The 23,940-nt window shown below is 36.6% G+C and overlaps 1 protein-coding gene across 1 annotated transcript; it reads right to left on the minus strand.

Annotated features, from left to right (window-relative positions):
- Positions 1–1,727: 1,727 nt before the first annotated feature.
- LOC149846961 (tRNA (carboxymethyluridine(34)-5-O)-methyltransferase-like) lies at positions 1,728–23,190 on the minus strand. The gene is made up of 3 exons (XM_089996699.1): positions 23,156–23,190; positions 21,611–22,793; positions 1,728–2,252 (listed from the first exon to the last, which is right to left on the minus strand). The coding sequence occupies exons 2-3, from the start codon at positions 22,777–22,779 to the stop codon at positions 2,168–2,170; spliced, it is 1,254 nt and encodes a 417-aa protein (XP_089852825.1). The 5' UTR covers positions 22,780–22,793; positions 23,156–23,190; the 3' UTR covers positions 1,728–2,167.
- Between the last annotated feature and the right edge of the window lie 750 nt (positions 23,191–23,940).

Genomic DNA, 23,940 nt, shown 5'->3' on the forward strand with positions numbered 1-23,940 from the left:
TAATAGCAGCAGCAGTAGTGGCGGTGAGGGGTGCCAAAAGGATGTGGGATGACCCAGTCTGCGGCCCATACAGGATCCAGTAGATTCTGGGTTTGGTAATAAAGAAAGAGATTCAATCAAACAACCCAACGTGGGACCCGCAGGATCCGATTAGTATGCGGAATTGGGCGTCATTTATGAAAATATATGTAGACATCGCATTTTAAGGCATTTGGATCTGGATTTGGATTTTGCTGATCCTCATCCACTCGTAATCAATTATGCTAGTCATGATCAGGTCAGGCTACGTAATGACTAGATCCAAACCAAGTCTGACCCATTTACATACCTATTTACTGGGTATGACATTTAGGTTATCCTTATAGCACTGGCATTTGGTTTTTCCTATGGTAGGTCCCATCAGACTCAAATCCGGCTGGGTGCCGGCATCTTAGAGTTGGATCTAGGTCTGTTGAAGGTTCAAGCAATGCATTGACACCCTTGCTAGTAGTAGTTATCCACATGGATTTGCTTGGGTGATGCGTGAATTCACTCTCTTATCTCTGGGACAAGATTGAATATTGCATTGAACATTTGTATGCTTCAATTTAAACACTTTTTTCTTTTTTTTCTCTGAGAATTCTTATGGTCTTCATGCATTTCATGGTTCTTGATTTAATTGCACAAGACCGACATTTAGGCGAACAAGTTAAGGGCTTTAATTTAGCTGATATTTCTAATATATACTTCATTCTTTGATAAACTTGGGCTTAATTTGCATGTTTGGCACATGGGTCCACATCTGACTTGAGGCCCTGCAGAGTAAGCAGTAAGCTTGGAGATGCGTCTATCCAACCGGACCCAAAGTCTGAAGCCCTTGCACCAAGGCCCTAAAACAAAGAAAGCAACATCACTCTATCTCATGGGGACACGCCATTTCACTGGCAACACGAGCACACATGCTTGGACACTGACACACACACAGTCAATATTTTAATATTCTTTTGATGTTTTTAGTATTGTTTTAATAAAAAATGCATTTTTAATATTAAAATATCAACAAATTGTTTGTTATTGATTAAAAAATTAAGAATTCCGCAGCCGTGTGTCCTATTTTTCAAAATAAATTCAAATTTTATGAGTTGAACCGGCATTACGCGTCCTCATGTCGACGCATCTTTGCCACAGGCATCACTACATCCTTTCCATTCTGATTTGCCACAGAAGGTAACCTAGCATAATAGGTTATCCCATGTACGAAAAAAAAGAGAAAAGAAAAAAAAAGGCATGCTCATGATTTACTTGAAGGGAAAAAAATTGACATTTTTTGGCAGACAGAGGCAGGTCTATGAACCTGCTGGGACTTGAGGCAGTTTTGGCCAGCCTTTAAACGGGCTTTAGATTTTGAGAGTGCCCTCTGCCAGACGTGTCCTTATGCCATGCTCCTTCGAAAAACTTCAGATAAATTCCCACCAACCAACCCATTATCTTCAACTTTGCTATGTTCAAGATAACCATGATACTTCTCAATATCTTTATAGGACACTGGAATCATTTTTGTAGGCATACAACTGCTACAAAGAAATGGCATGACATAGCTTATTGTGCATCATACTGGCTTGCACGTTGACATAAAATCGCTCGTCATTAAAGAACAGAGGGTTAATCCAGCATTCATACAATTATATAGAGTACTGCCAAGCTTGTGCACAGTGCACATGCACAATACAACTGAAGCTTGGAAGAGCAACAAAAACAGATCTTTTCTCTTTGTTGATTAATCAAATCCTCTCAATTTAACAAACATGCTTCTGACATTAAAGAACAAAAAGTTAGTATCCCTCATCATTAAACAATTACATATGGTACTTTCACCAAATTTTGCACATGCGAATGTGTGCACTCGTACACAACTTGAGACTTGCAAAAAACCTAAAAGAAAAAAGAAAGACCGTATGTTGCTTTTCAAAATGTGACATTCAGTTTTTCTCAATTCAACAAGCTATACATCACAGCAAGAAATTCCAGGTGCACTTCATATCGAAATGTTTAACACTATTCTCACAATATCCAATCAGCAATTAACCCTTTCACTCATCCTGGATCAAGTTTTTCAATATGGCAGAATCACAGTTTCCACACATATAACCCAATTAACTCCAACAACGACGAGGAAATGATAGCAGAATCATACTTTCTCAAGAATGATGCACCAATTTGATTTGTCATAGAAACGGTCATGGATTATCACATTCTTAATTCCAGAGGCTAATCTGTTAAGCAAGTGCAAACCTCACAAATGTCAATCAAATATGAAGCACAAAAAGAAAGATGCAGTTTAGATTTTTTGATAGTGCGTTCAGTTTCCTAGAATTCCTGAATGTGATATTCAAACATTATATCTTCATAAACAGTACATCTCTTCCCCCAAAAAGATCAAAGGCTGATAAAAAATGTACATAACAGGCTAGCTGAAACAAAAACTAGAGAACATATTCTGCTTCACCACAGTGAAGAAGAGTCAAGATAATCATTGCATTGACATCTTTTATTTTCTTTATATGCTCAGGTTGTTTCCTAACTAGATATCCCACAAATAGAATCACTAAAATATGAATTCAGATATTAGGCATTCTTGTCATGTACAGGAAATTGGTATGAAAATGCAGCAGCCTCGATAGGGTAATTATGTGAAACACTCAATACCAGGTTTTCCCAGACAATAATATGAAAAAAGCTGATGCAACATACAGCCTAAAAAGGAAAGAACCAAGTTGGGCTACAGGTGCAATTACACTAAAGCAGCCAAGGAAAACATTCAAGCACCCATGTCCAAAAAAAGGGCGATAAAAAGAAACAAGTTTTTAGGTGAAGTTCATACAAAGCCCTAATCATCATTGGATGTGATTGTAGAAAATACAAGATATAATTTATGGCAGAAAAAAGCACCTACTCCCCCAAAAATAAAGAAGCGTGCATATTATGAATTGGTCCTACAAGAATGAAGTAGGATTTTGAGTAACAGATTAAGATGCATTCCGTTGACCACAAAGCAAAATTGAAGGAAGCCAGTTTTGAGGGATGTATGCAACTCAATTCTAGAACCTGATGATCAAAATTGGAGATGTTGGGTCCCTGAACTATTTTCTATAACTCAATTCAGATTTCATCCTTCCTGAGTGTAATTTTCGTTTCTGCATTTAGATTGTCATTTTGTCTTGCTGATTGAGGCTTGGCAGGCATCATTTTCAAGGAACAGTGTTTGCTGACTGGATTCAGGTGACTGTCATTAGTGTCATTCCTTTTGTATTCACTCCAGCTACCCCATGAACACGTAGAGTTTCTTTGGCTTTGTTAAAGACTTTTGGCAGCCTCACCACTGTCTACCGAATCTTCTTTCTGTTGGCAATGCCTTCCTTTGGAAAGCAAAACTTATGTGGTTTTCAGGCATTTAGGGTGGAAGATAAGGATGCCAGAAGATTTCTTGTCAGTTAATTTTAGTAAATTTTTTACTGTTCCGTGCACTTCCCTCTTCTTCATATTTTGCTTTTATTTAGTCACTGTTACAGACATTGTGAGGCTCTGTTTGCAAACCGAGCACACGAGGAAGTAGAGATACAAATGTGAAAGGCCTCCAATTCCTGGAATGGTTACCAAAACAATAACCCTGTCTGCTTTTTAAATACAAATTTTCTTGTATTCATGAAAATTAAAGAATTATGTATGATCAGGTCGGGGTAAAAATTCAAAAATGTGTAAAGCATTACAGTGCAGTTGCATTTATGTATTTGCAATCCATTTAGAGGGAAAATTAATCATCCATTCTCACGTGGACACTTCACTTAGCATGCGTATACCGTGTTGACATGACACAACACTCGGACACTTCATAGACATAGTCAAACCAGTGTCAGGCACAGTCAACATTGGACTATTAACTTTATCTATTTCTTTATGATCATGTTTACTTTTGTACTCACTTGTGTTATTTTTCTTTTAAAATTTGCCATTAATTGCATTATATTTCAATTTTAACTTAGTTTTTATTATTTGATGCTCTTAATTACAGTGATTTAACATTGTTGTTATATATGTGCGTGAGTACAGTTGTGCCCCTTGTAATGAAGTGCCGAATAAGAGGAGTGATGTCTCCAAGAGCAAACAAGAGAGCACGCACGTACACAAATAGCCACTAATGGGCAAGAGTACAACAAAACCACAAAAGTGGCAAAACACCCAAAAGAAAAGAAAAAAAATATATTCCACTCAAGAAGGCTTCAAAGAAGCATGCTTTACAATGGGGGGAAACCCCTTTATTTATAGACAAAAGAGGAGGCCTTGGAAGAGCTCCTAGAGGGACGTTGGAGCCCTTCCAACGGTCATAAATATGACCGTTGGATGCTCCAACATCCTTCTAGGGGGGGCTTTCGAAGGTGAAAAAAGAAAAAGAATAAGAAAAGAAAAAAAGAAAAAGGAGGAAAAGAAAAAAGGAAAATTACAATATGCGTGAAAATGTAAAAAGACTATTTTACCCCTAGTGAGTATTTACAAAATAAGTATATATTTATATACGTAGATAGACACATAGACATATATATGTGTGTCATAATCTATATATATAGATATATATGTATAACATATTTTAACACCCTCCTCAAACACATGGTGAGATCACTGAGAGTTTGCTAAGGAGAAAATAGAAATAAGGTGATGGCAAAGCTTTGGTGAAGAAATCCGCCAACTGGTACTCGGTAGGAACATATGGCAATTGAATGGTGCCTCGTAAAAACTCATCACGAACATAATGACAATTCATCTCAATGTGCTTTGTTCTTTCATGAAAGGTGTGATTGCTGGCAATGTAGATAGAATTCTTGTTATCGCAGCACAGCTTTGAAGGAATTGAGAATGAGACTCCCATATCTTTAAGCAAACTTCTTAACCATACAATTTCAGTGGTGGTAGTGGTCATCGCACGATACTCTGCTTTGGTAGAAGAGAAAAAAACTTTATGTTGCTTCTTACACCTCCATGAAATAAGTGACTCTCCAAGAAACACACAATAACCTGTGATAGAAATACGATTATCAAAGTTACCCCCAATGAGAGTCAGTATAAGCAAGTAAAGTAATAGGTGAAGAAGAGGGTAAGAATAATCTTTTCGTTATAGTGTTTTTCAAATATCTGATAATTCTCATGACTGCGGCCATGTAAAGGGTCGAGGGAGCAGTCTGAAATTGGCTTTCACTATGAACCGCATGAGAAATATCGGGTCTGGTGATAGATAAATATGTTAGTGACCCAATCAATTGACGATAAGGTGTGGGATCTGCTAAAGAAGTGTCATCACTGGCTCTCATCCTGGCGTTGATCACTTCTGGCGTCTCCACCTTCTTGTCATTTGTTAACCCAGACCGATCAATAATGTCGGAGGCAAGCTTCATCTGAGAGAGAACATACCCCTTGGGGGAGTATGCAACTTCAATTCTTAAAAAATACCTTAAATAACCAAGGTCAGACATATCAAAATTTTCTTTAAGAATATTTTTAATAAGGTCAATACTCTTCTTATCATTATCTGTGATAATCATGTCATCAACATATAATAACAAAATTGTAATGTGCTCATTAGAATTTTATAAATTTTAATATATGTCATAAACTTTCTTGATACATAGAGTTTATTATTTCGAATATCATAGCATCTATAGCCTTTTTTTATTTTCACCATAGCCAATGAATACACATTTGGGTGATAATTTATCTTGTCCTTGAATAAGCACAAAGCATTTACATCCAAATATCCTTAGTTTATTAAAATCTAGAGTAATTTTAAATAATTTTTCAAAAGGTGATATATTTTTTAAAGAAGAAGAGGGCATATGATTGATAAGATATGTTGCGGTAAGAAGAGTTTCGGCCCAAAAAAATTTAGGAACATTTTTTAAGATAAGAAGTGTTCTTGTAGTTTCAATTAAATGTCTATGTTTCCTTTCCGCAAGACCATTTTGTTGCAGAGTTTTAGGACAAGATTGTTGGTGTAAAATTTCATTTGTTTTGAAATAATTTTGAAAATCTTTAGACATGTATTCACCTCAAGAATCGGATTTAAATATAGCTAGATTGTTTTGAAATTGATTTTTGAATAAGAACATGAAATTCTTAAAAATTAGTGAAGACATCGGATTTGTTTTTAAAATTAGTGAGGGCATATACATGTATTCACCCATGTATATCTAATAAAGTCATCAATAAAAGTAATAATAAAAGTAACATAGTAGGAGTAACCCCCTTTAGACATAACGGGTGCCAGCCCCCATACATAGAAATACACAAGTTCAAAAGGTCTTTTTGACACAAAGTTACTATGTGAATACGGAAGCGAATGGATCTTTCCAAGAATACAATCATTACATGTAAATGTATTTGTATTACAAAATTTTTTCAAAAAAAGAAAGAGATACAACTTGGAAATACTAGGATGTTCAAGTCTCTTATGTCAAGTCTCAATATCTTTGGATTGAACATGATTACAAAAAGATTTGGATGGCAACGACAAAAAAAACATATAATAAAGATCCCCTCTTCTATGGCCTTGCCTAATCCGCTTCTCAGACCGGAGATCTTACACATAGCAATGGGTAAGTGAAAAAGTGACATCACATTCAAAATCGGTAATTTGAGAAACGAAAAAAAGATTTAAATTAAGTTTTGGAATAATTCGGATTTTGGGAACAAAAAAATCTTTGTTTTGGTCATAAGTTTTCTCAAGATTCCCAATGCCTTCAACATCCAAGGATGTTCCATCGGCAGTGGAAACATAAGATTTGAATTTGTTGAGACTTGGTTTGACAAAAGTGATGTATTCAGAGTCATATGAAATGAGGCACCCGAGTCAAGAATCCAAGAGGTCATACCTGGGAAAGATGAGATGGCGGCACCGAAAGTGAATGGTGTAGAGGATGATGGAGTGGAATTCATCTTCATGAATTGTTGAAGAGTTTCGGTAAGATGAGCAATGGACTCCTTTATGTCTTCATCTTTCTTTGAATCTTCATTCGGAGGAATTTTTCCAACAGAAGCCACCTTCTTTTTAAACCTTGGACAATCCGGACGAATATGGTTTGGTTCATTACAATTATGGCAAATAATTTTTCTTCCTCCACCACCATTATTCTTCCAAAAATGGGGTGGTTTGTATGGCCTTACATTGTTGCCGGGTCTAGACACGGCATGGACTTCATCGGCTAAAATGTCACTTAGAGGAATAGAATCCCTATGAAGAAGGGATCCTCTTAATTGCTCAAACTCGGGACGAAGCCCATGAATAAATTGGAAAAATCTTTCTTTCTACATTTGATCTTGCCTCATGGCAATAGCACTACCTTCCCATTGTGGTTCGAGAAGGACAAGTTCATCCTATAAAGAAGATAGGGTAGTATAATAATCTCTAATACTCATATTGCCTTGCTTGGTTTCTCTTACTTTTTCTTTTAGGAAAAAATGTCTAGCAAGATCTTTTTGAGTGTACATGTCTTTCATAAAGAACCAAGCTTCATTGGCCCTCTTAAACTTTGCAAGATTTGCACAAATTTTTAACTCAACATTATTCATGAACCATGCTAAAATTTTAGTATGCTCATTTTCCCAATCTTCCATTTTCGAGGAGAAGTCAAGAATAGCTTTCTTTTTTTCTTCTTCGTTCAATGTTTTTTCCTCATCGCCTTCAAACTTGGTTAACTTCAATTGTAGTTCCGGAATGATTCCACACACATAACCCCAAAGTTTTTTACCTTTGAGATTATTTTTCATAGCGGCCGCCCACATACGATAATTGGTCCCATCTAACTTAAATGAGAGGTCGATTTTGGCGCCTTTGTTGGCCATTTAGAGAAAAAGAGTTTGAAAGCAAAAGAGGAGAGATATTACTTGACAAGAGAGGATCCGATGAATCTTTCACAACCAAGGCTCTGATACCATGTAATGAAGTGCCGAATAAGAGGAGCGATGTCTCCAAGAGCAAACAAGAGAGCACGCATATACACAAATAGCCACTAATGGGCAAGAGTACAACAAAACCACAAAAGTGGCAAAACATCCAAACGAAGAGGGAAAAAATATATTTCACTCAAGAAGGCTTCAAAGCAGCATACTTTACAATGGGGGAAAACCCCTTTATTTATAGACAAAAGAGGAAGCCTTGGAAGGGCTCCTAGAGGGACATTGGAGCCCTTCCAACGGTCATAAATATGGTCGTTGGATGCTCCAACGTCCTTCTAGGGGGCATTTCCAAGGTGAAAAAAGAAAAAGAATAAGAAAAGAAAAAAAAGAAAAAGGAGGAAAAGAAAAAAGGAAAATTACAATATGCGTGAAAATGTAAAAAGACTATTTTACCCCTAGTGAGTATTTACAAAAGAAGTATATATTTATATATGTAGATAGACACATAGACGTATATATGTAATATATATGTGTATGTGTCATAATCTATATATATAGATATATATGTATAACATATTTTAACACCCCTCTGTCCTAATTTTTTAGAGTTGTTGTGTAGTACCAAAGGTATCTGCATCATGTGTCCCATTCCATATCCATATCCATGTGACAGCTTTGGTCTTACATTATTGAATACAAGGCTATAAGTGTCATTTTTTCTTTCATTTGTTTTGATATACACACACGGCACACATAAATTTTTTGTATCATATATATGTAATGAAGTAAATCCTCTTTTGACTTAGCTTCTCAAAAGTCCTAGCATTCATTGAAATTGCATAGTCAAAGGACCAAACTCATGTGTCCAGGTAGGGCTGGTAAACAAGTTGAACGAACCGAACAGGCCATGTTCAGGCTTGGCTTGTTTACGAGGGTATTGAGCTCGTGACTTGGCTCATGTTCATGTTTGGTCGAGCTCGGCTCGTCCTTGAATGAGATGAGCCGGACACAAGCTCCGTGTAAAAACATTTCATGTTATTTATATATGGAATATATTTTTTTATGCACTTAAAATATATATATATATATTTTATATATTACACTTAATAGTTCTATTGTTTTCAATGCATCCTTCTTTTGTTCATATATTTTTTGCATTCTTCTTTTTATGTATTACACTTAAATATTATACATAAAAATATATATTGTTTATACAAGCTCTCTCGAGCCAAGCAGAACACCCTATGTTCGGGCTTGACTCGTTTAATCTAAATGAGATGATCATGGCTCAGCTCACCAGCTATACAAACCTATCAGGAATGAGTTCATGATGAGCCGAGTCACAAGGTGCGCCATTTATTTACCAGCCCTATGTCTAAAAAATTTAAAAAAAATTGTGTTGTGTATCACCAAGTCAAACCAATAAAGCTCTTGAGGGGCCCTAGATTCGTTAGTTGGAGATAATTGAAGTCATTGACAAATATTTTTATTACTCCCAAGGATGTCTGAGCCCCTATTCGTACCTGGTTAGTTATGGGGCATTTTCAATTCAAAATTGGTTGTTGCAGTTGAGGAGGATACTTGGAATTTTTAGAAATGATTATGTTTTGAAGCAATATCTGGTATCTCATTCCCACATGTTATTAGTGATTTTCAGTTACTACCAACATGTTGGAGGATAGTTGTGTTGGAGTTTCAGAATCAGTGGCGGCCGGTGAGCCCAACAAGCCAACAATGAGCAGTGGATCCAACCACTGTTAGAATTCAAAGAACATGAGTCCCTTGAACTTCAATTGCTGTGTAGTTTTTAGGTAGGGTTGTCATTAGGCTGGGAATCCCCTAAGACATAGGATATCACAAGTTATTTTTTGTAGGCTTCTTATGCTTTGTAAAATGCTAGAAGCATGTCCTACAATGCAGTTTTTGTTAAAAATGTAAATACATATATTATTTATCTATATATATATATATATTTATTTATTTATTTATATGTGTGTACCTAGGATTAGGATTAGGATTAGTTAGTTTATTTCTAACTAATGTTTGAGTTTGAACTAGTCAACACTTGTTGACTAGTCAAATCAAAGAGCTGTTTGGAAGGCCCAACAACTCTAAATAAAGCAGTTGGGCCTTCCCAACTGCTCTTTGGGTATATATATATATATATATATATATATATATATATATATATATATATATATATATATATATATATGGGGTGAAAGCTCTCTTATTTGTTATGCTTCTTGCATGAATTGAGGTTCAATAAAATAATAATTTTTATTTGTGAGTGTTCCTTGTGTGCCCATTGAGTAAGTTTTGTGTGTGAGCCTATTTTGTGGTTCTTGGTGGTGTTTTCAGTAGATCTTGTGACCTTTTTGTGTATCCTTTGGTGATTTAGAGAATATGGTTGGAGGTTTTCATTTTTCTTTTATGGTATCAAAGCCTAACGATCAAGCTGAATTTGTTTTCGGTGCATTGGAAACTATGCTACTCAAAATTTAAAAGAGTTGAAGATCTTTTGCAATTCTCATTCAAGTATTTGTGAGATCGTGATCGTGTTTCAAGTAAAAGATTGGTGGTGCTTACTTGGTGGGGTGTTTGTGCTCTTTATCGATGGTGCTCACTTGGTGGTGGAGTGAAGTGCTCGTGATCTTCACCATGTTTTCCTTCTTTTTCTTGTTCTATCTTCTTTAACCCTTGTAAAAATGGATGAGAATGAAAATGTCACCATAAAAGCCATCAAACTCAATGACTTAAATTATTTAACATGAGTTTCAATTATGAAGCACATCATATGGAGAAAAAGGTTGTGGAAATTAGTGGATGGGACCGATCCGAAACACAAACTAATCCTTAATAAAATAGGTGAGAAAAAAGTACCTCTTCCCATGGTTAAAAAACCAATGCAATGGCCACCTATGAGAAGAAATAGAAGGAATGAAGAATGGGGTATGCCAAGATTACGTCTTGGCTTATTAGTAGCATTGATATTAAGAAATGTTCTAGTCTTGCTAAGTTCAAACATGCAAATAAGGCATGGGATTATCTTGAGAGAATGTATTTTCTTAAAGATATTGCATATGTGTGCAATTTACAAGACAAAATTTATACTATGACCCAAGGGAAAAGAAGCATTAGAAAATAACAAACAAACAAACAACAACTACGCCTTCATCCCAAAACAATTGGGGTCAGCGATATGAACCAAAAAAGAAATTCATTTTGGGTCTTCCACATGAATCCTATTCCTCCAATCATTTCTATCCAATGCCATGTACTCGGTGAGGTTCAAAGCATTCATATCCTTTCCTATCATCTCCATCCAAGTCTTCCTAGGCCTACCCCGACCTCTTTTAACTAATATATTTTCTCATTTCTCCAACCTTCTAACTGGAGCATCATTAGGCCTTCGCCGAATATGTCCAAACCACCGTAAACGATTCTCTCGCATCTTATTTTCAATGGGTGCAACACCTACCTTCTTACGTATCTCCTCGTTCTGAATCTTATCTTTTATTGTATTTCCACACATCCATCTAAGCATCCGCATCTCAGCTACACTCATTTTTTGAATATGATGTCTCTTGGCAGCCCAACATTCCGTACCATATAGTAAAGCGGGTCTAATAGTCGTCCTATAAAACTTTTCCTTCAACCGCAATGGCATTCTACGATCGCACAGCACTCCAATTGCACTTTTCCATTTCATCCACCCAACATTTATCCTATGATTTACATCTTCATCAATTTCTCCATACTTTTGAATGATGGATCCCAAATATTTGAAATAATCATTTACCGGTATTTCTTGCTCACCAAGCTTCACTACACTCCCATCACTACTGCGTTGCTTACTAAACCGACATTCCATATATTCAGTCTTACTCTTACTCAACTTAAAACCTCTAGCTTCCAATGTTTGTCTCCATAATTCTAACTTAGCATTAACCCCAACTCTAGACTCATCAATCAAAACAATATCATCAGCAAACAACATACACCACGGTACATTTTCTTGAATTGATCTCGTAAGCTCATCCATCACTATCGCAAATAGGAAAGGGCTTAAAGCAGATCCTTGATGTAACCCAACCGTTATCGGAAAATTGGTTGTCACCCCTCCACAAGTGCGGACATTGGTTACTACTCCTTCATACATATCTTTAATTATACTAATGTACTTGAGAGAAACACCTTTCTTCATCATTGTCCACCAGAGAACGTCCCTAGGTACTCTATCGTATGCCTTCTCTAAATCAATAAAAACCATATGCAAATGTTTGTTCCTCTCTCTATATCTTTCAATAAGTTGTCTAAGAAGATGTATAGCTTCCATAGTTGATCTTCCAGGCATAAAACCAAATTGATTCTCCGATATCATGACAACCTTCCTCAACCTAGACTCAATCACCCTCTCCCAAAGTTTCATAGTATGACTCATGAGTTTTATACCACGATAGTTTGTGCAATCTTGTATATCACCCTTATTCTTATATAAAGGCACCAAAGTACTCTTCCTCCACTCATTAGGCATCTTATTTGTTCGCCAAATCAAGTTAAAAAGATTTGGCAACCATTCTAAACCCTTCTCTCCCAAGCATTTCCAAGCCTCGATAGGTATACCATCTGGGCCAACTGCCCTTCTTGATTTCATTTTCTTCAAAGCCTCTGCAATTTCTTTCTTTTGAATCTTGCGTATGAAGTCACGATTTATCTCATGAAAAGGAATGGAGAAGTCTCCAAGATCTTGAGCATGACTATAATTAAATAGCTTATCAAAATAATCTTTCCATCTCTCCTTAATCTCCTCATCTTTGACTAAAACCCTTTGCGTTTCATCTTTGATACATCTAACCATACCCAAATCCCTCGATTTCCTATCTCTCATCTTTGCAAGCCTATAAATATCCTTCTCTCCTTCTTTGGTATCCAACTTGTCATAAACCTCCTTATATACCTTAGCCCTCGTGTTTCAAACTATTTTTTTAGCTTCCTTCTTTGCTATCATATACTTCTCCAAATTCTCATTATCACGACTCTTACTTAGATTTCTATAACACTCTCTTTTAACCTTAATAGCTAATTTGACATCCTCGTTCCACCATGATGTATCCTTACCTAGTGGTGCACCGCCTTTAGACTCACCCAATACCTCCTTAGCCACTTTTCTCATGCCACCCGCTATCTTATTCCACATTGATTCTGAATCCTCCTCGAGACACCAATCAGCTTCCTTAACTACCTGCTCTACAAACATTCCTTGTTTAGCTCCTTTCAGTGCCCACCACTTAATTCTAGGATCTATCCTATGTCTATCCCTTTTGCGGCATTGTCTAATTCTAAGATCTAAAATTAAGACTCTATGTTGTGTAGCTACACTTTCTCCCAGTATAACCTTACAATCGATGCAACCACCCCTATCTCTCTTTCTAAGTAGGAAAAAATCTATCTGACTCGTATTAACCCCACTTTTAAATGTTACTAGGTGAGACTCCCTCTTCCTAAACCAAGTGTTTGCTAAGATCATATCATAGGACAAACAAAAATCTAAAATCCTTTCTCCACTTTCAAAATACTTTAGTAAATTATTTAATCTTTGGAATGAGTTGGCTTTTCTTAAATCTAAATGACATTGTCTCAAAGATATAGAACTCTGCCAAAAACAAATAGATGTGAAGCACTTCTATCAATTCGTGAATGGCTTAAGACCGGAATTTGAGTACACAAAATCGGCTCTACTCCATAGAGGAAAAGTTCCCTCTATTGAAAACACAATTGAATAGCCAAGTATGGAGAAAAAATAGGGTAAAAAAGATCTCTAAGAATGAGGATGGCTCGGTTGTAGCCGTATCTAGGTCAGGAAAATATGTTCATACCTATAAACCAGCACACTATGAAAAGGCCAAATAATAATAATTATAAAAAACAAGGCAATGAGTTTAAGAAGAAAAAAAATATTTGCTATTACTGTCATGAACCGAGACACGTCAAAACCTATTGCCCTAAGTTGAAAATACCTTATGAAAAGAAAGTAGTCTCAAATGCACAAGAAAGCGAGTTCAAAACTAAACAAGATTCATCTATTGGGAACATATCCTTGACTCAACTAGTAGAGATTTTTCAGCCTTTACTCAAAGGAGCTTCATCAACTGGAGTCACGGTCTCTTTCTTTGGCATTACTGATCTCGGTAAATCTCTTTGGATTTTTTACTCAGGTACCTCATTTTACATGATACCAAAATGGTGATATTTTATCTAAATGTCATAACTCAAGTGGGTCAAATGTATTTACTATTGATGGGACATCTTTTGAAATAAAATGAATAGAGAATTTTGAGCTTGCTCTCCTTGAACCAAAGTGGAGTAAAGAAGCTATTGAGCTACGACACAAACAACTAAAAGAAGATTATTTTTTCAATTTCTTGAATAGGCTTAGACCCGAATTTGAGCAAACAAGATCCTCACTTTTATCTTCTTTCACTTCTCCACCTCTGGAAGATGTTCTTACTAAGCTAAGTGGGGAAGAAACTCGATTAGGAATGAACAAACTCAATCAAAGCATTTTAGCTATGCCTTCAACCAAAGATGAGAATGAAGGAGCCTATGTCGTCTCTAGACCGGGAAATAATTTGAGGACTTACAAGCCTCCTCACTTCAACAAATTTCAAAATCAAAATCAATGAGTGAGGGAAGAAGGTGGCCAAAGTGGAAGATGAAACCAAGGAAGGGAATATGGAAAAAATATTTGTCATTTTTGCAAAGAACCGGGACATATTAAGCCTTTTGTCCAAAGTGGAAGAAGAAGGTGGCTATGTCTACCACATTTCAACCACACAAGGAGGAGAGTAATATCTACTTCCAACAATGGAGCATTCTTCTTCGATTTCAGACCCTCATAAAGAGAGAGAGACAGTGGTTTCTTCTTCAGTTTCAGACCCGCAGAGAGAGAGAGGCAGTAGGACAAATACCCCCTTCTCCCTCTTTTTTTATACCCACGTTTTTTTATTTTTAATATTATACCTTTTTTACCTTTTTTTATTGAAAATATCAGTTAAACCTTTTCTTTATAAAAAATACCAGTCTGGTCCTCACATTTATTAAAAACATCAATAAAATTAATTTTGTACTAAAAACTGCATTGGATTTATAAACTATTATATGGATCTTACATTGGACCCACACTATATATAATTATATATATATAGTCGTATCCCCGTACCTGCATTTTTTGTAATTGCCATGTCGTCTCTATACCTGTACATGTACCTGTACCCATACCCATGTGACATAGCTTGTGATATACTAAGTCTTAGAGACTTCCCAACTTAATGCCAACCCCATCCATACTGCGATCTACCTAAAAACCACACAACAATCGGAGTTCCAGGGACTCACATGTTCTTCAAACTCCAACAACTTGGATTTGTTGCATGGTTCTAGCATTTTGAGTTATTGAACAACTGATCCAATGTATTGTTCTCTTGTACCTTGTAGTGATGAGTGTAACTCCCATGCCTCTTAAGACGATAAAAGTCGAAGCAAGAATCTATATTGACTAGTTGCATATCTCTATATCATTCCAATCTTTTTCCTTTTTTACAATCCACAAGTTGAAGTGAGGATAATTGATATTTTCTTCGCAACTTGACATGGAGTGTTAAAGAAGGTATAATGGGTACATAGTCAACCCTTCTCTCTTTAAGGGCAATTTTGTCTTTTTACATTATCATTGTATAGTATTTTCCATTTCCTTTACTTATAAGGGTAATTTTGCCCACATGTATCTAATGTATAAATCACGTAGTGGGGATGAAAAAGGTGGCTGCTCTCTCTCACACACACACATTCTTCTTCCTCTTCTTCGCTCAATCAACACTGCCTTATTTTCTGTAATTTCTCAGTAAATAGATTAAAAATGCATACCTTACCTGTTTAAGAACATTCTTAATAATGGCATACTTGTAACGATCACTGCTATATTAAATGTAAAACTGTTTGTAACTTTGTACACACCCTATTAGCTTTCTTATAAATAGATATCCATATGTGCTTCCCCTTCACCTAAGAAAGAAGATTAAGGTGATGGCTACAGATTCTTCCTCTATTCTCCAGCATTTCCTTCTTCCCTCTTCTTCTATTCACTTGATACCAAATTATCAGTGTCAGAGTTATTCTCAAGGTTTAGGTCCTTCCTTTCTATCAATATTCATTATTTATTCATATAGTTTCCTTGTTCCATTCTTCCATACCTTCTCTCCCAACACAATCATTTCTTCTTCACATCTATAGTGTTGCACTCTTCTTCAAATATATTCTCTTCATTATTTATTAATTCTTCTTCCTTCTTTCTCTTTTACTCATTTCCATCTTTCATTCATTCTCTCTTTTGTACCTCTATTCATATTGATTTTTCTTTCTAGTCATTTACTTTTTGTTTAATTTTGTTTTCTTCTTCCCCATGTTCTGGTCATAGTTGCTGAGATTTGCTGAAATCAGTTGATCTGATACCCTGATGACAGTAATCTGTTTCCTGCACCTGCTGCATCCTATTTGCTACAGAGATCTAGTCTCAAATCCTTATATTAGTCATCCCTTTCCCTCATTTTCAATGTTATCTACCTTATTCCATTGATAATGCTATATTACAGTTTAATAATAATGTTGAAAAAACTTTGTTCAGATCTATCATTGTTGAATACACAGATCTGATACTTACCATATTATAAGCCCGATCAAGTGTTGAAAGGCCTTTGATCAGACCTGCCATTCTTGAATATACAAGACTGATCCAGAGCCAAAATATAAATCTGGTTATAGTGTTGGAAGACCTTTGATCAGATCTAACATTCTTGAATATACAAGACCAATCCAGTGCCACATTATAGATCTGACCATTAGTGTTGAAAAGCCTTTGAAGTTTGAACAGATCTACTACCATTGAACTATGAATCAAATTAGATGCACATGTGCTTATGATTAAAGACCAATTTTATTTGTTCAGTGTAGATGTTAATGTTGAATCTATTGCCATTTGAAATCACATCTGAAAATTTCCTGAAGTCTTCCATTGAAGAATCTGATATATTGTGGTTCAATGGACTCTACAAACATAAATTGTTCAAACATCAATGAAAAGGAAGCATTCTTCCAACTAAATAAAGCAATCCTTAATCATGATTTGCACTAAGTGACAGCAATTACCATTATGTCCATTTTAGTTGCTAGAGTGAATCTTTCTTTGTATATTTATAATCTGGCAACCCTTTTCGATGAGGTATAGCTCTCAAAAATTCTGCTCCTTTCACCCTTTCATAGTTCTCAGGTATTACATTTATGTGCTTTGATCTCTTTTTTATCACCTCCATTCATTTTTAATTTCTTAATGCTTATATGTAATTTTTCAATTCAAATCTCATGCACAGCATTTATACAAAGCTCTAATCTTCTAGTTGATCAACTCTGTTGGCCTAGGTAGTTTTAGTTCCTCTTCTAAGTATTCACATTTGCCCAGCTATCAACCAGATGATTGATTGACCCAAACCTTTTCAGTGCGACTTACTTTATTTGCTAATCAATTATATCTTATTGATAAACATTATTGTCTTTCTAGTGCATCTTGATTTTAGCATGCAAACTATCATTATTCCATACCTACCAAAAAAGAAAAGAAAAATCTACCAAAGCCAGCAGGTAATCTAAGCTTCTTAGTTGCATATTTTATTGTTAAATGGCTTCTTCAAGTAATCACGTTTTCTTCAAATTAAATTTGACTAATGAATGAAATAATTGAACCTTGATCTCATTATTGTGTCATTAAGCAAAATAAGCCCTTTTAGTGTTCGCTATAAAACTATTACATGAGATGGATGCACCAACTTCTTGGATTAAAGCACCGGTAGTGTTTAAATTCTTATCACACTCCAGAAGGAAAAAACACAAAATTTTAGCAATACAGAAATTATCTGAGGTCTTATCAACATAAAAAGGTTGTATCCCATACAACCTATGTCACTTGGGTACGGGTGCAGGAATAGGTACAGAGGGTACAACACAGCAAGTTCGAAAAATGTGGGTACGGGGACATGGCTATATATAATATTTTTCAATAAAAGAAAAAAATAATAACATTTTAAATGTAAAAGAGGAAGAAGGGGTAAAATGATTTTTTTTAAATAAGAGGGTGTTTTAAAAATATGTGTTTGAAAAAATATAAAAATGAACTTTTTGGTTATTTTTAAATAAGAGATCAAGAAGCTGATATTATGAATACAAAAAGGAGTAAAAAAAAATTTAAGAATATGAAGATTGGTAGGATCCTCAATGGAATTTTTAATTTCATTAAGGAAAAAAAGGGGGTGGGAACGGCACCAACTCTCTCTCTCTCTCATCTCTCTCGCTCCGCAAGGAAGACATGGAGGAGGAGGCAGCAAGTACGGGCCATTCCTCTCTCTCTCTCTCTCTCTCTCTCTCTCTCTCTCTCTCTCTCTCTCTCTCTCTCTCTCTCTCTCTCTCTCTCTCTCTCTCTCTCTAGTTTACCCCCCTATCTGTCTCCCTCGTTTCCCCCTCCCCCAATATCTCTGGGTTACCCCTCTCTCTCTTGTTCCCCCCTCCCCCAAGCCCTTTGGTTTACCTCTCTCTCTCTCTTAAGTGACCTTGCAATCATCGAGAGAGAGAGAGAGAGAAGGGAAGACAAAAGCCAGAGATGGGGGAAAAGAGCGAGACCAGAGAGAGAGAGAGAGAAAGTCAAGGGTTTCAGGAGGGGGTGATTTTGCTTCTTTTTTCTTTTCTGAGGTTCGGGTCTGCATTAGACCAGACCCAGCACAATGCGGCGTACATGCACTGCGCCCGGTACCCGTACTCATGTCGACACGCGTCGACACGGGAACGGCAGCCAAACTGCCGTGTCGTGGTATCATAGCATGCAACATGAAATATGAAAGATTTGCCATCTGAACAAATAACACATTGAGAAAAACCTCATTCTAAGGATAATGCATCTCATTAGAGTTGCCATCTGAATATCTTTTACAGCGAGAAAAACCCATAGCAATCTGAATCACTTATGATACATGGGAATTGCAATTCCCAAGAAGTAGAATTGGATTCAATCATAAAACACAATTCCTAGTGATGGGAATTCCAATTCTAATGGCGCAGGAATCTCGATTCCCGATTCCATGAGATAGAAATCCCGACTCCCATTATTGGGAATCTCGATTCCTTTACATGGGAATCCCAATTCTCATGATTGAGAATCTGGATTCCTATATTTAGAAATCATGATTCCCTTAGAAATCTTGATTCTTCTAGGAACCCCGATTCTTACGCACATACTAGTTTACATATTGCTTCATAAGCGATTCCCCATATAGCTTCCTACTCACATCCAACTTCTCAAATTTTTAAAAAAAATAAAATGACTTTCCTGATTTCGATTCTCATACTGCTTCCCGATTTTGATTCCCGCTCGGGTAACTTTTGAAAAACCCTCTTCACAATTCACTCCCCACAATGTAATGATACTTTGTATAAGCAATCAATGTTGTTGCACTCTAGATTTGGTACACAAGTCAGGATCAATAACTAATTTCATGCTCACAAAGCTTAGCGAATTCATCGGAATTGCATTCATTACCACAATCACTTTGGAAATTAAAAGTCGATACACATTTCATTTTTTGCAAAATATATCAGAGCCAAAAAGATATATTACACATTCAATAAAATGTATCTAAATCACCATAATCGTCAATAAAGGAAGCATAAGATCTACTATGGGTTCTAGTGGAAGCCCATGTAATAAAACACATGAAGTCCACCACTAACCTTGCATGCATGATGACTAAGGGATAACACTTTAGTGAGTGCTTTTCTATTATTGAAATTATTGTAACCTTTCAGAGACAAAGCTCCCATTGAACCAAGGACCACAGACGGTGGTGATTCAATATGTTGACATCTTCATTTGACTCATCAACAATCATGACATAAACTCTTAACTTGAGTTTGCACTTCAACTTTGACCGTGAACTTTTCCATCAAGACAGTTATTCTCACAGAAGATTTTCCTTTAGCAAATACTTTCTTTATGTGAAGATCCCCCAATGAATTTACAGACAACAAAAGGACACAAATTGAGTCCCTATATTTAAAAGAAATTGAGCCAAAAGAAAAGGAATTTGATGAACAAAAGAAGTTTCTATCTCCCATATACTCATTCCACAATCATATGGAATTACTTCAAAGAACTTATTTGCTTATTCCATGAAACAGTTGCTGCATTCATGTTGTTTTAGATTTAAACTCACATGTACATCATGTTGATCCATTTCTTGAAGTCCTTTTGCATGAGCAGCAGCTGATCAATTCCACAAGGCATGCTTCATTCTACTTGTTAGATGCCCAATATCCACATCCACCTTGATTGTGCATTTGTTGACTTTTCTCTATGGCCATTCCCACATCTAGATGAGTATTTTACCAAACTTAGTAGTTGATCCATAATATGCGGCAAGACAATTTTCTTATTTCAACAACTGGAAAAGCATAGATCCTCCAAAATTCAACTAAGTTAGAAAACAAAAGATGGTCACACATGATGTTCTAAACCCAAACTAGCCAAGGCCTACTAAATTTTGGTCCTTTCTACACTGCCTGCCCATCAAAGCTAGTCAGTCCATAAATTTTTCATTTTGTTTAGATAGTCCATCACACGCATGGAGTTTTTCCTTCGAACCCGAAAGTTCCATCTTAAATTAAAGTTTCTCTAGTTTGTTAAGTCTAGGGATATATTTGGCACAGCTGACATCAAGTTCATTAACAAAATCATCTGCAATGCTCAAAAATAATAAAAAAAACTTTTATAAAACAATAGAACTGTACACTACAAGAGTATGGCCTCTCTTTATCCAAGTTATATATGCAGGTTTCCAAATTACAATGGTTGTAGAGATGATTTCATTTGCATCCTTTTCATCTTGAAAAGCATTCAATGAGTTGCAGCCATCCAGGTGCCCAAGGCACAAAATCAATTCAGCTCTTTCTCAATCATATATATGAGAAAATTCATTCCAGATCGTCCCAAGTGTTAAAAGTGGGGCTGATTGCTTCAAACCTCTAATATTGGCGGCAGCAACTAATTCCCTTGAACAGATTTTTAAAAATGGTTTGATAAGAAAGTGTACCTGTCTATTGATTCTGTTATTTAAGTAAATGAGCTGATCTTTGATTTTTCAAGACAGAAAATGGAGGTTACACCATTTTCAGCTATAAATGCCATATTAATGAGTATTTACTAAATCATAGGAATCAGAAAATGAAATCTTATTAGTCATGTAGAAGTCAAGAATTTATTCATAATATATACCCTGGTCATCAAGAACCAACAAGCAAAGCATGTGAACTAGGGGAAACAGAAAATGAACAAGTTATGTACCATACACTTTATTGATCAATGTATGTGATTTTCATTTAATCTACTAATGAAATCTTATTCAGCATGTAAAAGTCAATAATTTATTCATATTGTATACGTTTTTCATCCAAGCTACTAGTTAGGATTCATAAAAATCTAATTATTACCAAAAACTAGAGATTTGGTACAATCAACTCTGGTAAAGTAAAAAAAATGGAAAGGAATGAAGAGAAACGTCAATGCAACGAGGAGAGTGAGTAAAATATGTCTTACCTTTCAAGCTCGCCTTCAACAAATACATGATAATACCGATTGTACACTACAGCGCCCTTCTTATCATCTTTGGTTGCCAAACCACTTGCAAGGGCAGAAGCAGATTCCCCAGCTATCTCGGCCCGATGATAAGGCAAATGCCACGGCACGAAATACTCTTGGTGGCTTTCCACAATACCACCATTTTCAGGAGCCAATGTGGTCGCTACATTCATTCGATTCTCGGAAGAAGAAATGAAGGAGTTGTTATCCCCCGAATTCGCAACTTTCTTACAGTCATGACCACTACTATTGGTTTCATCAGTTTCCGGGATGCTTTCCAATGTGACTGCTAATGAAGAGTTACGAGCATTGTCACAGTTTGGTTCTACCCACTCCTCATCATACTTATGAGTAAGAGGGGTCCATTTAGTAAGCAGTGATCTGTCCTCCTGTTCTACTGCCCAGACAGTGATAAGAACCAAACCACCCTTCCGAACGGTCCGCGCCAATTCGGCAATGGCCTTTCTCCTCCGACCTTCCGTGCTTAGGTGATGCAACACAGCTATGGATATGGCAGCATCGCCAAAGCCATCTCTGTAAGGAAGATTAACAGCATCTGCAACTATAACTTCGTGCCCCTTCTCCGAGCAAATCTTGATCAGAGGGGGGCTTATATCGCATCCCACGAGGAAGCATTGAGGATTGAATCCCAAATACTTCCCATTTCCGCATCCTGTATCCAGGACGACGGAACCCGGACGCAGCGAGTTCAAGAATTCAGCAACCTTGGGCCACTTTGCATACCTTGTGGAGCTAAAATGAGGAGCAATGGCGTCGTAAACCCGATGAACATACTTCTTTTCAATGTCGGGAACGGATTCGATACTGGAAGACGTTCCAGATTGAGTCCGTTCATCAGCACCTGATGAAGAAATTCCGCTGCCGTCACCATGTTCGGCAGCCGCGGCGCATGCCTTGACGCTTGAAGAGAAGCGATCGATGTGGGTGTGTGGTTCAAGAGCGGCGGACATGTTGATCGAGTTAAGCTTGAAATTAAGGCCTAGAGGCCAACGACGTGGGGAATTCGGCCGCGAAATCGACGATTGCTTGAGAAAGTGCCTTGCAGTTACCAATGAATGGGATGTAGATTCAAGCAGAATAAGTTTCTTCAGAGCATGGGTGATCATCAATGACACTGCACCTTCAAGGGAAAAAAGAGAATGGTTTAAACAAAGAAACAAGAGAAGGATAAGAACAAGGGCCAGGACAACACCTGTTTTGGTTTTGGATGTTTGGTCTATTAAATTCATAAATTTAGTACTTGCGATTCATGAAATCTATAAAATTGTAATCCCAAAGTGATGCAGTTTTGCTGCATCATCCGAGAATTGGAAACAGAGTGTCTCCTCCCTCTGTATATTCACTCAAACTGGTTTCAGCCCAAAATGGGATTTCAACACTTGAAACCAATATAAAAATACAAGCTTCCTCAGATGAAACAGGACTTGATTTGGGAAACCCAAAACCCCAATGACGATGGGAGAAGGGGGTGATGATGACTACCTCGACCTTCATGGGCTTTGCTGATGTCGATGGTACCGCCGACTTACACACACACAGAGAGAAAGAGAGAGAGAGAGAGAGAGAGAGAGAGAGAGAGAGAGAGAGAGAGAGAGAGAGAGACTTGCGCCACTACCGTACGGGTATTCGCTCTTATGGTGAAAGGACCCGAAATCGGCTAGTGTCACAATGATTCGTAGACTCCAAGACACAGGATGGGTTCGATTCGAAAGTTTTGAAAAAAAAAATCAAACATGATACACGAGGACACGGACTTTTTAATGAATAAAAGGCTAAAAAATACGTTTTATTGAAATTTATTAAAAAGTAATAAAATTTATTAAAAAGTTTAATTAAGGACCCTCCATGTTAGTGTCAAAATCTATGTGTCCGGGCTTGTTACTAGGGACACCCAGCCAAAATGGCATGTCCATCTGACATAGATTTGAACTCATAACGAGCTCCAGTTAAATTGGTTGATTTGGATATGGTTCTTTTAAAAAATTACATTTTAACAGCAATTCTCATTAATGGTTTTGACTAGAGGTGTCAATGGGTTGAGTTTACCCGGACCCGACCCAGACCAAACCCTATAGGGTTCGGGTATGGTGATAAATACTGAATCCAAAGGTCCGATTAATACATGAATCTAGGTATAGTTTGTGAAATTTTATACCAGATTCAAGCCCGACCAAACTTCCCATTAAGACTAGCAAATTTTCAATGTAAAAATGATAAAAAAATATTGTTTTACCATGTATGATCGGGGTCTAGTTCATGTAGTTATT

Source organism: Nuphar pumila, chromosome 2 (genome assembly GCF_984573655.1).
Source record: "Nuphar pumila chromosome 2, dmNupPumi1.hap1.1, whole genome shotgun sequence".
Lineage (NCBI taxonomy): Eukaryota > Viridiplantae > Streptophyta > Magnoliopsida > Nymphaeales > Nymphaeaceae > Nuphar > Nuphar pumila.

Coding starts and splice junctions, on each gene's coding strand:
- LOC149846961 (XM_089996699.1), bottom strand. CDS start 22,779: ATGATCACCCATGCTCTGAAGAAACTTATTCTGCTTGAATCTACATCC. Junction 2,253..21,610: donor GTTGAAGGCGAGCTTGAAAG/GTAAGACATATT, acceptor CTTGCTTAACAG/ATTAGCCTCTGGAATTAAGA.